At 55.1% G+C, this 17535-nt stretch overlaps 1 protein-coding gene across 1 annotated transcript; it reads left to right on the top strand.

Annotated features, from left to right (window-relative positions):
- Positions 1-2447: 2447 nt before the first annotated feature.
- On the top strand, positions 2448-13084 carry Pofut2 (protein O-fucosyltransferase 2). Its single transcript, XM_052162948.1, has 9 exons — positions 2448-2612; positions 3799-4049; positions 5719-5863; positions 6529-6639; positions 8206-8272; positions 9100-9225; positions 10278-10458; positions 10584-10707; positions 12016-13084. The coding sequence occupies exons 1-9, from the start codon at positions 2482-2484 to the stop codon at positions 12167-12169; spliced, it is 1290 nt and encodes a 429-aa protein (XP_052018908.1). The 5' UTR covers positions 2448-2481; the 3' UTR covers positions 12170-13084.
- The last annotated feature ends 4451 nt before the right edge of the window (positions 13085-17535 follow it).

The following is a 17535-nucleotide window of genomic DNA, read 5'->3' as shown; positions in this document are numbered from 1 at the left end:
CATTTTCACTCAAACTACCACAAAAAGAAACTGTTGGTGGTGGTGGTGGTGGCGGCGGCGGCGGCGGCGGCGGCGGCGACTGTGGCGGCGGGGCGAAGGATGCCTGATCGTCATTGAGAAAAATGTATCCCACTGTTCCGACTGGGTTACGTGTGTGTGTGTGTGTGTGTGTGTGTGTGTGTGTGTGTGTGTGTGTGTGTATAGCCAGATGCTTATGGGGTCTGGGGCTGCTAGGTGCGTTGTTCGGAGGACAGTGTGTGCCAACAGTATATCTAGGAAAAGATGGTGGTCTGCCCAGAGACGGGGTGCGCATAACTCAAAGCACCAAGTCCTTACTGTCCCACGGATGTGCTTAAATATTCCACTCGCTCTCCAAACCCCTGCACAAAGGTCTTGCATTCTGCCTGGGTGAGAAATGCTAGGTCTTAAAGGGTTGAACAAGAGGTACCCCACCCACACATGAGGTACAGCCTGCAGTCCGAAAGCTAGCCTTAGGCAGCCCAGCAGTGGTAAGGGCCATGCTGGAGAGTGGTGGGGTGCCAGGCATCTAGTCAGACACGAGTGGGCATACTACCACTGCTTTTCAACCCTGTCTGAGCCGGGAGCTCGCAGTGGTTGGGGAGGCAGTTCAGGCCCTTTAATACGTGTACATGTCTATGCTTCCTCGGTAAACGCAAGGATGGGTGTCTGACTAGACTGCTGGTCGTCTTAGTTGCATGAGGAGTTGTAAGGCTCCCGGTGCCTCCTTCTCCCAGAAGCACAGATGATTTGACCACTCTGGGCAGGCCAGCTGCAGCTTTCTCTGCCAGCTTGGATTCAAGTCACAGTCCAAAACACTGAGAGAAACTGGTTCCACATAAAGTCCACAGCACCCCATGCCCCACCCTGGACCACAGGATACACCAGGAAGACCGTCCTATACTCCACCCCCTCTGTGACTTGGGACTCCACCCTACAGCTCTGTCCTCACGACCTGGCACTAAACATCACCGACATCCCAACTGGCTACTTTTGGGACAATTTGGGGGAATTCTCCAGGGCTACCTACCTCCCCAGCGGCAGCTCTTGGGGCAACTCCAGCCATGGTCAGCCAGAACAGAACAGAACAGGAACTGTCAATCAACAGAACCATTTGCCACCGCCTACCAGCACTATGTGGGAATCCCAGTAGTTGGACATCTTCACCAAGGGGCATCTCGCAAGCTCATCACATTGCCACCCCAGCCTTTCCCGTGTCCATCATGTGTTCGTCTGTTCTCCCTCTCCCTCCCCGCTCTGCTTTGGGTCATCTAGATCTCGAGGTACTCCTCAACATTAACGATCTCTCTGTTTGGACACAAGTCCTCTGTTAGGGTAATTGTTATATTCCGACTGCTTTCTCCCAAGCTCTGTCTTCTCTTTTTCCTACCCTCGCCTTTCAAAAACTAGGTTTTACTTTTTGATGAAGCTCAACTCTTTAATGCTGTGTTTTCAGTCTTTGTGGCCATCTGTGACTCTTTTTGTTTGTTTGTTTGTTTGTTTTTTGGATTTGATTTTTTCAAGACAGGGTTTCTCTGTATAGCCCTGGCTGTCCTGGAACTCACTCTGTAGACCAGGCTGGCCTCGAACTCAGAAATCCACCTGCCTCTGCCTCCCAGAGTGCTGGGATTACAGGCGTGCGCCACCACCGCCCGGCCTGTGACTCTCTTTTTAATCAGATATCGACTGTTAGTTACAGCATACAATAGTAGTGTGCAGAGTCGGTGGTTTTTCTGCCCCGGAATGTGTATGTTAGTCTGTAGGTAATACTAACTCCATCAGAGCATTACACCACTTGAATGAGGTCTGTACAAACGCTTGGATCTAGACACTTCCACGGCGATGCAACTTAAACAGAGAAGCCACTGTCACTCCACGGGCATTTCCATCATTCCCGGTCCTCCGACCCCAAAACCACCGGCTGCGCCCAGCGCTAGAGCCCTACGCGGAACGGGAGAGCGCCCTCGGGTCCGGAATCCGTCCCCTCTCCTGGAGGCCAGTGCTCGCCTCGGAAGGTCGCTCAACTAGGGTCCTGCAGGACCAGTACCTACGGCCAGCTCCGCCCACACCCCGGGACCGTACAACACCAGGCAACAGGAATGCCTGGCGTTGTGCTGCTCAGCGGGTTCCGGATGAGACCAAGCGAATTCTCCCTGCTCTCGGGTCAACCTGCGCCCCGCGCAATGCTGACCCTGCGACTCTAACTCAACAGGCTACCGAAGCCCCTGCAGCGGAAAGAACAGCCTGGAGAACCCGGGAAGGGCGGGACTGCGCTGAGGACACGCCCCACCCCAGGCCCCACCTCTGACCACGCCTACAGACCCATACTCCGGAAGACGTGAGGCGCGTGCGCACCGTGGGTCTGGTCGCGTTGCCGTAGCTACTGGAGACGCGTTCCGCGGGGCGGATAGGCGCGCTTCCGGAGCGGGGCGCGGCAGCCGGAAGTGCGTGGCCGCCGGGGCCATGGCGGCGCTCAGCGTCGTCTGCCTGCTGCTGGCAGCGGCATCCTGGCGGCCGGTGTCGGCTACAGGAGAAGAATTCTGGCCTGGCCAGTCGGCGGCGGACATCCTGTCGGGGGTGGCATCCCGCAGACGGTAAGCTCGTCCGCGCCGGCCGGGCCGAGCAAGGCATCTGGGACAGGGTCAGCCGCGGGCTGGGGTCAGCCGGGCCGGGACTGCGCGCGCAGGCTGCAGGAGTGAAGGCTGTGTGGCGAAGGTCGCCCTGGCCTTGGTCTAAGCTGGCCGTCTACTCCGGGAGATCTCTGCCAGAAAGTCCGGGAGTGGAGGTGGAGCCTGGCTCGGCCACCTAACCCATCTTAAGTCCTAGCGAGTTAGAAGTTCGTGTGGACTTGGGAGGCAGAGGCAGGCGGATTTCTGAGTTGGAGGCCAGCCTGGTCTACAGAGTGAGTTCCAGGACAGCCAGGGCTACACGGAGAAACCCTGTCTCGGAAAACCAAAAAAAAAAAAAAAAAAAAAAGTTCGTGTGGGCTGTCGTGGAGATGGCGCTTCCTCCTCGGCCTCTATTCCCCAAATTGGAGGGTAAACCAGAGGTCCTGTGCAGACAAACCCAGTGACGATAGGACTGAAGCCTGTCCGCCTCTCCGTAGAAAGGAATCTTGCTTTGGCGAGGCCCTAACGTTTTCAAGGAGATTCCACATCACTATTTGACTTTATCAAGTGTCATTAGCGTACTGTGCCATCACAGTGGAGCTTAATGCAAAAACAGTCTCGAGAACCTGGGTATGGCCAGACCCAAAGTAAAATTTCAAAAATTAGGAATACTACCATCCCATCCTCTTCACCCTTTTTATTTTGAAAATCCTTGATCATATAATAGGATTGTCGTTATTTTTCAGTGGATGAATGAATACTTCTAGCTTTAGCTTCCAACGCAGGAACTGTCAATAGATTTAATTCATAAACCAGCTTGGTCCAACCTGTGCCCATTGGCCACATACATCTCAGAATAGCAATGAATGCAGCCCATCGTGATTACTGATGTCATTGTCAAAGGTTTGATAACCCTGAGGAAACAACTGGCCTTTGGGCTCCTCAGTAATTTAGTTTGGACTGTGAAGGAGTCTTTGGATTAGACACTGTGGGAATGGCTGTGGTACTGATTCTCAGGCTTGGCTGCTGAGGTTCTGTTGACATTCTGAATTATCAAGAGACTGTGTGTCTGCTGTTGGCATCACTGTCACATAGTAACTGCCCTCTCTGTAACCCAGGAGTGCGTGCTCTGTGAAAAGTCCTCATGGCCTATGTTTTGCTTCCTACTTAGGTACCTTCTGTATGATGTCAACCCCCCAGAAGGCTTCAATCTCCGCAGGGATGTCTATATCCGGGTGGCATCCTTGCTGAAGACCCTGCTGAAGACTGAGGAGTGGGTGCTTGTCCTGCCCCCGTGGGGCCGCCTCTACCACTGGCAAAGCCCTGACATCCACCAGGTCCGGATTCCCTGGTCCGAGTTTTTTGACCTTCCGAGTCTCAATAAAAACATCCCGGTTATAGAGTATGAGCAGTTCATTGCAGGTGAGGCGGGCATCAGGCTGGGAGGCTTTTCTGTTGCGGATGGCTGGTGGCCCCGGGGCTGCCTGGCACTGCTTTCCGCTTGGCCCTGCTTGTAGCGTTTGGTTCCGTGCTTTCTCTGGGGAAGCGGGTCTGAGCCGCCATGGCAGGTGTGGCCCTTGCTGAGGAGAGAGCAGCTGACAGACCATCTTAACCGAGACACACACACACACACACACACACAACAGGGTGTGCATCTTGTGGGATCATACCACGGTACTTGAGGGTCTGTGAAGAGGCCTTTTGCCTCACCAATCCCTGCTTCCCCTTTTTGCCAGGAACTGTGTTTTTTTTCTGAGCACAGGGGTGTTTAGAGTTGAGCATGGTTTTGGTTGGAAGACAGGGCCTTTTTTTTGCTGCTGCACTGGAGGCCCCGGGAAGGAAGGGGTCATTTAGAGCCAGGTTGGTACCCATGATATACATCAGCTCCTCATTCCACCACGACCTCCGCCCCTGCCCGGGACTGCTGCCTCGGAGGCTCTACTTCCAGAATGTTCTCTACGCTGATTGCTTCATTGTCAAACGTTCTGTATCATAGTTGGTCCTAGGCACACAAGAAGCATTTTTTCTTGCTTTTTTTCATTCAGGCTAAAGATGTAAAATTCAGAACATTGCGAGTGCCTGCTTATACCCTTCCCTGGCCCAGCTCAGAGACTCGCTTGTGGGTCCTGGAAAACCAGAGCTGCGGTTGGGTTTTTAGGGTGCTGGACTCACCCAAGACTCACCCAAGACAGCCTGACCTTTGCCTGAGCCACGATCTCAGGTGCCTGGAGATGCCGTCTGCGCCTCTGTGGGGCAAGGCCAGGGGATTTCTCACTGTGGGAAAGAAAGGCACAGATGAGCCCTCCCCCACCCCCACCCCCCAAACCCACCCAGCCATTTGGTGTGGCATCTGGAGGCACAGGGCTGAATCTCCCTGCTGCCACCGACCCGCCCTCCAGCTGCAGCTGGAGTAGATCTGGGGAAGCCCACAGGGAAAATGGTGCCTGTGCCGTGGGCTTCCTGGGAAGACTTTACTCCCTGATGGAGCAAAACTGACTAAAGCTGTACTGGGGCGAGCCTGGCACTTTGAGTGCTCAGTGGGAGGGGAGCTGCTTTAGCTTGGGCCATGGGTCCATCAGCCATGCGCAGACTTACCTCACGCGGTAAGACTTTAAAGACACAGCCGTTGACTTTGCTGCTTGCCCTAACTGGGATCATTTTCTGCACAAACCCTCACTGGTGCTTTGGGGTACAGTTGGGGGTTAAGGGTGAAGCAGACATGCTGAGAGGACATGCTGGGGTCTCCAGGAGTGAGAACAAGCTTTGGAGGGGACATACCAGTCAGGTGAACATACGTTGGGGGGCAGTGCAAAGTGGCACACAGGAGGAGGGGTGAGGGGAGGCCTGCTCCAGCATGTTAGGGTACAGTGAGGAGAAGCAGATGACAGGGAGAGGCCAAAGAGACCCCCGAGTCCCCATCCGTCCCCCAGGCCCGCATGATCATACCGCTGATCCCTCCATCAGCTCTGGAAGCTTCTCAGCCTTTGTGGGCTAAGGAGGCCTTGAATAAATCCACGAACAAGGTTCGTGCGTGCGTGGTGCACAGCTGCGCCCGCAGTCGTGTGGCACGTTGTCCCGGGGTCTCTTTCAGAGTCCGGCGGGCCGTTTATCGACCAGGTGTACGTCCTACAAGGTTACGCCGAGGGCTGGAAGGAGGGCACCTGGGAGGAAAAGGTGGACGAACGGCCCTGCATAGACCCTCTGCTGTACTCACAAGACAAGCATGAATATTACAGGTAGCACTGCGGGTTCAGGACCCCCCGCCCCTCCCCCACACACCCGGTTCACAGAGACTGTCCTGAGGGGTCGCCCCTGAGCCCTGATACGTTAGATCACCTTACACTCCCAGACAGGCCTAGCCAGTTTGAAAAACATCTCACTAGGATACCCCTCCTTACTTTACTGTTTTGTTTGTTTGTTTGTTTTTTGTGGTGCTGGGGTTTGAACCTGGGGCCCTGAGCATGCTGAGCAGGCCCTCTCTCAATTGAGCTACATCTCCCTGGTTTCTTCCTGTTCCAACACAGGTCTCACTACGTGCCCCAGTGCAGTCTTTGGCTTCCAATCTTCCTGTCTTAGCCTCCAAAGCCCTGCGCTTACAGCCACGCACCAGCCTGCCCGGCTCCTCTCACTGTTCACATATACTTGAACGTGGGCGTGGCCATCTTAGCTGCAAGTTGTCTGAGGTCCTGACTGTCACTTAGCACTCTCCCTGTGGGAGGAGCCTTGGGAGAGCGTGGCTTCTGTCAACTCCTCCTCCACTGCCCATCTCCTGTTAGTGACCAGGGAAGCTTGAGTTCTGTGGGCTTTCTCAAGAGTTCTTACAAGAACCTAGCCTGTGAGCCGCATTTCGACGGGGTGGTGTCAGCAGGCTCCTGACGGATGGCCGGGCTCTGTTTTCCAGAGGCTGGTTTTGGGGCTACGAAGAAACACGGGGTCTGAATGTCTCCTGCCTGTCCGTCCAGGGGTCAGCTTCCATTGTGGCGCCTGTCCTCTTAAAAAACACATCTGCTCGGTAAGTGTCAGGCCTTCCACTGGGATTGCGCTGTTCATCAACTTCCCAATACCTCACCAGGCCCCTCCCTGCACTCCAGCGGGCTGTGGGACGCCCACGCCCACAGCAGCGGGACTAGGCTAAGGAGGGTCTGGAGGAGGCTGTGTGTCTGAGAAAAAGAAGCCCAGAGAGACTTCAGGCTGGGGTTGTGCTCTGGCATGGTGGGGGTGGTCTGAACTCCCTGCTTAGTAAGGCCGTTTTACCCTTATCTGCCGTTCACCTCCTGTGCTCTGAGCGGCCGCTGCAGGCGTGGGAGGTAGGACACGCTTGCGGCTTCCGTCTGCATTCCTCTCTGAGGTGCTGTGAGGATCCTAGCCCGGCTGGGAATATGTGTGGGGGGCTGTGAAGAGGTGATGGTGTGTCCAGTGGAGGTAGGGAGGCTCGAACAGTCGTGGGGCTCGGGCTTGGCCGGAAGGTGGACACTATTGGGCTTGAGCCCCGGGGCTTTGACAGTATTGCCTGGTGCTGTTGCAGCCCTCTCTTCCCTGAGGGCTGGAGATCATACAACACACCCTGGTTCTGGAATCAGGCTGCTGCAGTAGATAGTAGGTGTTCCTATTCTCCCTCGGAAATAGGCATAAGGAAGGGGTCTACCCAGAAATGCAGGTGGGGCAGGCATAAGAGTCTGTGAGATTTGTGTCGTTACTTCTGGGAGGCAGTGCTGGAGTACCATGCCCCAGGAATGTTCTTTAGGCATCCCTGAAGTCACAAGACCTGTCCGTCCCTTCAGTTCCCACAGCCTCTCTAGCAGCAGCTGTGAGCGTCGTGCTAGCCTGGGGTGCTGCAGGCCAGGCTCCTGCTTTCAGGCTCCGAGTCACCACCAAGGCCTCACTGGCCATGATTCTGACTGCAGAATGCCCAGCCCTGGCCTGGCCTCAGTTGCAGTGGGCCTGGAAACTGCAGCTTCCCTGTCACCATTGAGCATGTTGTGACTGGCTCTGATAAAATGTATATTTTGCACATAGTTAAATGTATCCAGCCTGTTTTGGAAAGATTTCCTTCCGTCCTGTCCTGCCCCATGTCACCTCGGTGTCCTTAAGTCCTTCCCATTCTACTGTGGAGTTTCACTTTCTGTGTTCCCCCCACCGCGGAAATCTGTGGTGCGAGGTCAGGCTTTGGTGACGTGCTGACGTCCTCTGTCAGAACAAGATGGTATCAAAAGTGTGAGGCTTGGAGACCCAAAGGCGTGGCCCTCCTCCTTGAGTGAGGTAGTTGCCTTTGGAACTACGTGTTCTGTGCCCTGTGGCACCCGCAGCCATGCGCTTTGCTGTCCTGTCTGATAGGTGACAGAGCCTTGACATGCCAGCCGGCTCCCTAGTGGTGTTCGGTTAGTGCACTGCTGAGCTCTGTAAGGCCTCGTGACCCTGCTCCTCAGAGCTCTGCAGGGCCGTGCTGGCTGTTCTTGCTGGGGTCCCCAGCACCTTGGACTGTCTGTCAGGGCCCAAGGCCTCCTGTCATTTTGTACAGATATAATCGTTTTGACTCTTAGAATTGTTGAAGTCTTTTTCTTCCCTTACTTAACTGCAGGTCTGTGATGCTGGACCGAGCTGAGAACCTGCTTCACGATCACTATGGGGGCCGGGAATACTGGGATGTGAGTACCTCACAGCGGGGCCCTCTCTGCATGCCCTCCTGTTTGGAAACTTAAACAGTCAACAGCAGCTTTGAGCCTCCATGACTGAAACCATGGGCTGTGTGTGCCCCGCCCCGCCCCGCAGCGAGCTGTCAGCTTTGGCTGCAGGACCCTCTACTGCCTTATGATGCTGTGTTTCATAAACCTAGTGGTCTTCCCTTGCCCCACCCCCTCCACATGTCCAGGTGGCTGGGACACGTCTCCTTTGGGTAGGGGAAGGGGACTTTTGTGCAGCAAGTCCTAATGCCATGAGCCATTTCTGCCTGGAGGGGAGCGAGCGGTAGCCTGCAGGATTCTGAGGTCACTGGCAGGGGTCAGGTCAGGAACTGCAGCTCTGTTTGCAAAGTATTTGGTGTGCGACAGGGACACAGGCATCCAGTTCAGTTTAGTTTACGAGAAACAAAGCCCAAATCGAACAGAACGTGAAGCTAGGAGCTGGGCAGACACTGAGGTGATGAGGTCACATGATGTTACCGCCAAGGGCAGATGGTGCAAGCCAGCTTTGCAGCCTAGACAGGCCCAGCTCTGGGGCTGGCTGGGGTGGCCCTCCCTGAAGTGGCCCGACATAGGCCTTTCCTGATCTTTGGGTGACACCACTGCTGGCTAAGTGGCGAGGAATTAACTAGAGGTCCCCGTAGCCGGCCATGGTGTGGGCAGCAGGAGTCACCTGGGACCTGGTTGGGACGGTGGCACCTGCGGAAAAGGAGGGGCAGGTGGCAGATAGTGAAGCTGTGACTGCTCATCCGTCCCAAGGCCTGGTGACACTCAGCCCAGCCCTGTCCGTGCAGACCCGGCGCAGCATGGTGTTCGCCAAGCACTTGCGGGCCGTGGGCGACGAGTTCCGGAGCCAGCACCTCAACTCCACGGACGCCGCCGATAAAATGGCCCTGGAGGAAGACTGGACGAGGATGAAGGTAGCTGCGCTGCACTGCTGTTACCTGAGAAGGAGCTAGGGGCGGGGCTCCTCTCTTAAGCTAGCATGTCTGACCTGTGAGTGACACTCAGTATCTATCCGACCTGCAAGAGGGCTGCGGGCCAAGCTTCGCTGGCCGAGTCCTTGTCTTGATGCCGAGTTAGGGTTGTGACTTGTATTTTTTTTTTTTTTTTGGTAAGTTTTCAGATTGCCTGGGACCAGTCTTTAGAGGTGGAAGCAGGAAGGTTGTAGGATCCAGGCTAGCCTAGGCTATGTAGGGAAACCCGGTCTCAGGGAAAAAAAAGTAAGAGAAAAGGAAAAGAAGGAGTGGGGAACCCCAAAGCGGAAATAGACAATGAAAAGCGGGCCGTCAGCATTTCCTGTGGCCTCTGCCTGGCAGAGAGGAAGCAGGCCAGCCCCCTGCCTCAGAGCTCCTTCAGGCTTTCAGCTGTGCATTCCCCTCTCCTGGCTGTACGTGTACTCCTCGAAGCTGGGTTTCCCGTGTTGTCTTTGCCGAGGGCTGGCCGAGCGCTGTGGGCACCTCCCCTGTGGCGCTGGATGTTAGGACTGCCCCGTATCTGCTTCATGGGCAGTCTGGACTGGTTCCAGGTGCTGTCGCTTAGGCAATAAATTAAGTCACTGAGATGCTCCTGCTTTGAAGAAGAACATATTCAATAGCTTTTCTTTTTTTTTTTTCTCCTAGTGATTCATTTTTGATTCTTATTTTGCCCCGATAAAGTATCTGTGATGATCAATTACTTCGTGGTCTTCTTTGTTTTGTTTTGTTTTTTTGTTTTGGTTTTGGTTTTGGCTTTTTCCAAGACAGGGTTTCTCTGTGTATCCCTGGCTGTCCTGGAACTCACTCTGTAGACCAGGCTGGCCTCGAACTCAGAAATCCACCTGCCTCTGCCTCCCAAGTGCTGGGATTACAGGCGTGCGCCACTACCGCCCTGCTGGAGGGATGCTTTACAGAGTACGTTTGTCTCACCACGTTTCAGGGTACCCAGGTGGACTCTGGGCAGCACCTTTCCAACACTTCCCTGTTTTTTGTAGGTCAAACTGGGCTCAGCACTAGGCGGGCCCTACCTTGGCGTCCACCTGAGAAGGAAGGACTTCATCTGGGGCCACAGGGAGGATGTGCCCAGCCTGGAGGGCGCTGTGAAGAAGATCCGGAGCCTCATGAAGACCCACCAGCTGGACAAGGTGTTCGTGGCCACGGACGCCGTCAGGAAGGGTAGGCGGCCCAGGCTCGGTCAGGCCTCACACCCCTCCCCGGCCGGTTGCAGGGCAGGTGCTTGGGACCCTCCACAGCCTGCCCGTTCATCCTGGAAGGTCAGCGGCCTCTCCTTTGCCTCGCAGAACAGGAAGAACTGAGGAAGCTGCTGCCGGAAATGGTGAGGTTTGAGCCCACGTGGGAGGAGCTGGAGCTGTACAAGGACGGGGGCGTCGCCATCATCGACCAGTGGATCTGCGCTCATGCCAGGTGCCCGGCTGCCTGCTGCTCCCAGGGTCCCGTTGCCCTGGTACTCAGCAGCCGGAGCAGGTGGCTGCGGCCATCCGCCTTCTCTGTCCCCGTTGAGAAAGCTTCCTGGCTTTCTAGACTAACAACCAGTCCAGTGTTTCCTTGGTTTGCTGGGAACTGGGTCCAGACCCTTCAGGTCTTGTGCGCACACATCCTCCATGCTGTCCACCCAGATCTCGTCTGATTTGTCCGTCTGAGAGATGGACACTGCCCAGGCTGCTTGGCCTCCTCGGTGTATTTGTGCCACTGAAGCAACACCGGACTGCCTGGGGCCAGAGGCCTCTGTGTCACTGTTCCAGGAGGGCAGCTGGCCTCGGCCCATTCCCCTGTACATCCACTGTAGGAGCCTCGGGTTGGGCTCAGGTTGGAATGTCCGAGTAGAATGGGAAACGAGGCAGAATGTGTGACTTCCCCCGGGGGCCCCAGATGCTGAGGTGCCTGGAGTGTGTGCACTTAGGGCTAGAAGGCTAGTGTGTGCCCGCCTAGCCCCCTGCTTTTCTGCTGTGCTCTGGCCTCCGGGGTCCCCGCTGACACCATCCCAGCACCAGGGCTAGGTAGGTGAGGGCCTCATCCTTGATCTGCGTGGCTCTAGCTGCTGTCCCTCCTGAGGTGTGGCTCGTTTAGTGTGCATGAGAGCCAGGCCATTCTGTCTTTTTTCCCTGTCAGTGCTCTCTGAGGAGCTTGGAGCTTGCCCTTTCTCTCAGCCTGCGGTTCGTCCCAGGATCCGCTAGACACAGCTGTCTCAGGAACTGACTGCAATTTCCAGCTCAGAAAGTACCTCACCCAGCTGATTGTAGCTGCCTCCGCCATCAGCACAGCCCACCCCGATGCTAATGCAGCCCACCTGATGCCTGCACAGGCGGGCGAGCCTCAGGCCCTGGAGTTTCAAGATAGTCATGTGACATAGCACTCCAGTGCTCTTCTTAGACCAGTTGGTCACTCAAATGCCATCAGAGGTCCCGGGTATAGGAGCCAGGGCTGGCTGCATCGCTCTGTCACCCCAGGAATCTGAAGCACCCTGGAAAAGGGGCTCCCTTAGCTATGACAGCGTGTGTGTAGATAGTCCCTGCCACTGTCAGGGTGCCAAGATGGGCACAAGTCCTCGGTGTTAGCTGGACAGCCAGGTGGAGGTCTGCAGGCCCAGTGGCTGCTGGGGTACAGACTGACCCAGGCAGGTGCCCACGGTGCTGAGGGCACCAGAGCCTCTGGTGGGAGGGTGTGGCCCTTGTACCCACTGCCGGTCCCAGGTAACGTCTCGTTGCTCTGCAGGTTTTTTATTGGCACCTCCGTTTCCACATTTTCCTTTCGGATCCACGAAGAGAGAGAGATCTTGGGGTTGGACCCCAAGACCACATACAACCGGTTTTGTGGAGACCAGGAGAAAGCGTGCGAGCAGCCCACGCACTGGAAGATCGCATACTGAGGGCCATCTAGCCACCACCTGCCAGTCACTCGGTCACAGGGTCCCCGAGGAGGCCTCCACTTGGGAGGCAACACACCTAAAGCCCGAGCCCCCTTGTGAACACGGGCTGACATCTACCTGCATCTAGGCTCTGCCACCTTCAGGAATCACAACCGTGTCTTCTCTCAGGACCTGAGAACCCATGTCTCCATCGCAGATGCCACCTGTGCGCTCGTCCAGAAATGCGAGAACATCTGTGAGCTCTAACACAGGCCTCTCGGCCACCTTCCTGAGCAAGTTGAGAACGGCCCGTGTGTGGCAGCGCCCTCAGGCGTGCAGGCAGGCCCCCGAGGTGTTGGGGTGACTACTGAGATCACTTCACACCTGGCCCGTGCGAGCAAACACCAGGTTTTGCCTCAGCCCCCACCTGTGTGGTGACCCCACTAATTTCCTCCTGGAGTGAATGGCTCAGGCACTGTTGTCATCAGAGCGCAGGGAACCATAGGACAGCCCTCGAGCCTCGCCAGGGACTCCCTCACCTCACATGGACGGAACCCCACCCCCCCATTGCACACGCTGAGAAGTAGAGAAGCAACAGAAACGGCCTTCAAAAGGCCATGCCTGAGACACGCCCCTGCTTTATGAAACCCTGTTCTGGGCCTCACCCTCCACCAGAGGAGGCAGAGGCGGCACAGCCTTGGCCAGGGCACCCCCAGGTCCGTCACCTGGTACTTACCAGTACCCCCCCTTCCCACACCACCCAGTGCTGTGCACTGAGCAGCCCCCACGCAGCTACTGCCCGGTCTCCGTCCCAAGCACCAAGGTAGACCCTGAGCACAGACAGGGCCTGTGGCCCACTCCGCCGACCAGGTAGAATCATGTATTTATTTTCCATTTGTACATTCAAGCGTATTAATAAAATACTTTTTCAAGAAAGCCGCAGTGCTAGAAATGGTGTCTCTTAAATACTTTGTTTTCTTAGGTCAGAAGCTGTATCCGATGTGCAGCCATCTACAGCTGTGCCTTTTGGGAGAATGAGGGATTGTGCTACCTGGCATTGCGCAGCATGGACCCTTGTTGAGTCCGCAGAAAGCAGACTAGCCAGGTATAACAACAGGTCAGCAGTGTGTCCTGGAGCCTGGGGTTTGGTTCTGTTTGTGGGGACCGGCATGACCTCATCACTGTCTACTACAACCAGGCCCTCTGTCCATCGGGCTGTCTGTCAGGGGAAAGCATTCATTTTCCAGCTATAGAAAATCTGGAAATTCCATCTTCTGGACTCCAAGGAGATGGCAGTAAACGTGATATTTAGGCTTTCTAGAGGCGTGGCCAGTCCATTTGACGGCCGCATTGGCAGATGCGCAGATTAAGGAGAGCACTTGGTGTCAGGATAGAGCCTTCCGGGCTACAGTGGCAGCCAGTGCCAAGAACCAAGGAGCGCAGGCTGGGGCAATGGAGCAGTGTGCTGGGCCAGGTCATCTGAGAGGATGGCGTGAGAGCCATGGATCAATGGACACGCCATCGATGTGGCTGTCGCTGGAGAGCAGCTCAGCTGATAGAAACCAAGAACAATGGAACTGGACAGTCTGAGCAGGGGACACAGAACAGCGCCTGGAGCCATGGGCAGCAGCTTCTCCAGGTGAAGCTGGGCAGCCTTGTGGAGACTTGAACCAGTCTACCCGTAGCCCAACCAGTTGCTGTGATTGCCGTCTGTCACAGGAATATCAGTGAGCCCGTAGCTCAGTTCCATACAATGCTGGGTTGCAGTTCACTGTGAACAGAGACAGCTCGAAAACAAATTTGACAGGAGATCCCAGAGCCAGCTGTGTGGCAGGAGGGACCAGGGGCCAGAAGTGCACAGCAGAGAGCAGTTCCAGCTATCCAGAAGGATGATAGGGTCATTTGGGTCAGGGTGAGGATACTGCCACTTGCAACTCAGATGGGTGTGACTTGCAGTGGCTGTTTGTGTCAAGGTACATGCCACAGCCCCGTCCTGCGCTGGCTGTCACCATGCCAGAAAGCTCCCTGTACCGAGAACTTCTTAACTGTGGACAGTGGAGCCTGACCTCCAAGTCCCTCTGGTACAGATGACGCTAACAAGGCAGTTAATGGCTGGACACACAGACATGTCCTGCTGGGGTCTAGTCTACACTCGGCCCTAGCATCTTACACAGCTTCCTTTGTGAATTTTCAGTGACCCAGATATGATGGCTTACAACTCTCCCATCATCCTCTCTTCCCTGTCCTCCGATGTAGCAAGGGAAACACAGTATCCACACTGGGCTTCTGGAGTCTCCCTCGATGCCTGGCCCTGAACTGTTACATGTTGCAAGTACCCTGAATCAGTCAGGTTCCTGAACTGTTAACATGTTGCAAGTACCCCGAATCAGTCAGGCTAAGGGGTCTTTTATGGACTCTGACTTCTGAGTGTCATCTGCTCGCAGTCTTCAGGCACTGACCATATACCCTGCATCTGATGACGTAGGCAGGAAGTCCACTGCCAGGAGAAAAAATGAGGAACCTAGTAGCCCATAACCCACGTGCAGCCTGGAAGCAGTGCTTCCTGCCCCAAATGAACAAAGCAACGCTGAGGCTGAGTTGGATCTGGGAAGCTGTTCTACTTACAAGCCACAAGCTGGGAGGAAGATCAGTGGTCAGAACAGCACCATATGGTCTTTGGTGTCAGCTAAAGTCACACCGGGGGCACCACCCAGAACAGCCGGGCATTGCAGCCCAGAATGCTTTCACTGGCACCGACAGGGCCATCCAAGTGGGGATCGCAGCACAGACCAGCCCACTCGGTGTCTCTGCAGAGACCACATGGATGGCAAATGACCATCCTTGATGAAACCACAGGGCAATTTGTTCCAAGACAGCAGCTAATTGGGACACCAAGGGCTATAAATCAGGCACACGCTGCCGGGGGCATCTGGGACAGGTTCTGTAGCCTCTGAGGAGTTGTGCTCATCCATTTTGAGAAGGAGTTTATTTAGCTCACAGCTTTGGAAATGTCATGGTGCCAGCTCCGCAGGCTCTGCCTTGGCTGCAATAGCTCGTGGGAACTAGCCTTACCAAAGGAACAGATCAAACCACGAGACAGAGAGGCTGGGAGCTGGGAGGGACTGAGCTGTGGCCCCCTCAAGGGGTAACAAGAGGCTCCTTAGAACCCCACCTGGCCCCTCTGTGAACACTGAGAGAATGGAGGACATACTGCCAACTTCACAGCAAAGGGGACACTGTGGGTGTGCCCATGCCCAAACAACAAGAGGTAAACCTGACACCGTCCTCGGATCCACACCAGACAGCATGCCAAGCTTCCCATAGAACCACTGCCCTCATGCTTTTGGAATGGGAAACTTCAAGACCACGGGGCCCATGTCTACCTTCTAGCTGAGCCGTCAACATCCATCCAGCATCGGCGCTTATGTAGGTGTCCTCGCTGCCAGCTGTTAGAGACGGACTTAGGGGGCTGGAAAGGTGGCTCAGTGGTTAAGAGTACCGACTGCTCTTCCAGAGGTCCTGAGTTCAATTCCCAGCAACCACACGGTGGCTCACAACCATCTGTAATGAGATCTGATGCCCTCTTTTGGTGTGTCTGAAGACACCTACAGAGTACTCATATAAATAAATAAATCTTTAAAAAAAATCATATATTGGGCTGGAGAGATGGCTCAGTGGTTAAGAGCACTGACTGCTCTTCCAGAGGTCCAGAGTTCAATTCCCAGCAACCACATGGTGGCTCATATCCATCTATAATAGGATCTGACACGCTCTTCTGGGGTGTCTAAAGACAGCTACAGTGTACTCATATACATAAAATAAATACATCTTAAAAACAAATAAAGGAGGACTTAGGAGGGCAGGGGCCCAGGACACTCAATCACAGAACCAAGACAGGTCCCAGAACAATAGGGAGCCACCGGGAACTCCAGGGGGACAAACATGTGGCAGATGGCAGACTACAGCCTCAAACAAAAATTCCATCTGGTGGAGTGCAGTGCCACCCACTCTCCACAGTCCTTAACTCACAGAGGGCAAGCATCATCTTCTGGTCCCCACAGAGCCATCCCTCTGTCCAGTCTCCTTCATGAGGACATAGTTGTGTTGGATTTGGCTTGCCCTGGGGACCTCCGTTTACCGTAGTCACTTCTGCAATAGCCCCATTTCCAAACAGAACCATGTTCAGATTTACTAGGTTAGCATTTGCATTTGAGAAACCACTGAGTCCCGATCCCTTACGTTGGCTGCATATCAATCCTGACTCTGGACGTCAGGGACGACCCCAGAGAGCCTACTCAGAGCCAGCTCACCCTAGAGGACAGAGTAGCCAGTCCACTGGGCCTGGAGCCCACATGGCGGGAGACTCACAGAGGTAGTTTGGTCAAGGTCATGTCTGGCAAGTTTGTAAGCAAGGTGGGACAGAGATGTTTCTGAGACACACAGACCAGGGCATGGCTGGACAGCCAGGGCTACTGCTCTCATTCCCCATCTGCCCTCTGGGGGGTATCCACTGGGAGGGCAGGGGTCTATGGAGAAGGCTGAGCTGGCGTGACCCTGGTGGGCTTGGAGCCTGCCTCTCTCTTCAGAAGAACGCCAAGACAGTCTCAATTCAATGACCTGGTTGCTAGCTTCAGGGAGATGTGGAGAGGAGCAGAATGGACAGGAAACACCTTGGGGACTGTATCGAGTCACACCTTGGCTGGCGCCAGCACCATCTGTCTCTGCGGCGGCAGCCATTACCTCTTGCTGCCACATCAGCTGGCTAACGGGAGGCTAGAGGCTGCAGTAAATGGCCCGTGACAAATTCAACCCTAGGCACAGAAGCAAGGCCTTGGCGGGACAAAGCACGGCTCCATTATCATCTAGATGACAGTTCTCAGGCCACACAAAAGGCTTTAGACCCACAGGACACACGTGGCATGGTGCCATGAGCTCTCCCAACCTCAAAAGGACCCAGGAAGAATCCTGCAACCCCTTGGAGTCTGTGAGCAGCAGCACCTCCAAACCATCAGTTCTAGAACACGCATCTGCCTGCTCTTGAGAAAGGCAAGTGGGTTTGCAGAGGAAGCTATGGGCCCTCAGAAAAAGATACATCCATCCTGTGGGAGTGGCAAGTCTCGGATGGGTTGGAGAGGGGATATGCTACCCTCTCTGATCCTCCTTTGCCTCAGGGAATGGCAAGGATGAATTGAACACACCCTGGCGGCTTTCATGCCTATGCTGAGGGAGACAAAGGTCTGGTGGAGATACAGGCCAGGGCTGAGGAATGGCCAATGCTTCTGACACCAGGTCCAGGGCCGTGGAAGATCCAGTCTAGGAGAGAAATAAAGAATTCTAAACAAGTCCCTAGGGGCACATAGATAATTACAGATGCAGACAGCTGGAAA

Source organism: Apodemus sylvaticus, chromosome 19, assembly GCF_947179515.1.
Source record: "Apodemus sylvaticus chromosome 19, mApoSyl1.1, whole genome shotgun sequence".
NCBI classification, from domain to species: Eukaryota; Metazoa; Chordata; class Mammalia; order Rodentia; family Muridae; genus Apodemus; species Apodemus sylvaticus.
The sequence above is the reverse complement of the archived record's forward strand: the minus strand, read 5'-3'. Positions and strand labels throughout refer to the sequence as shown.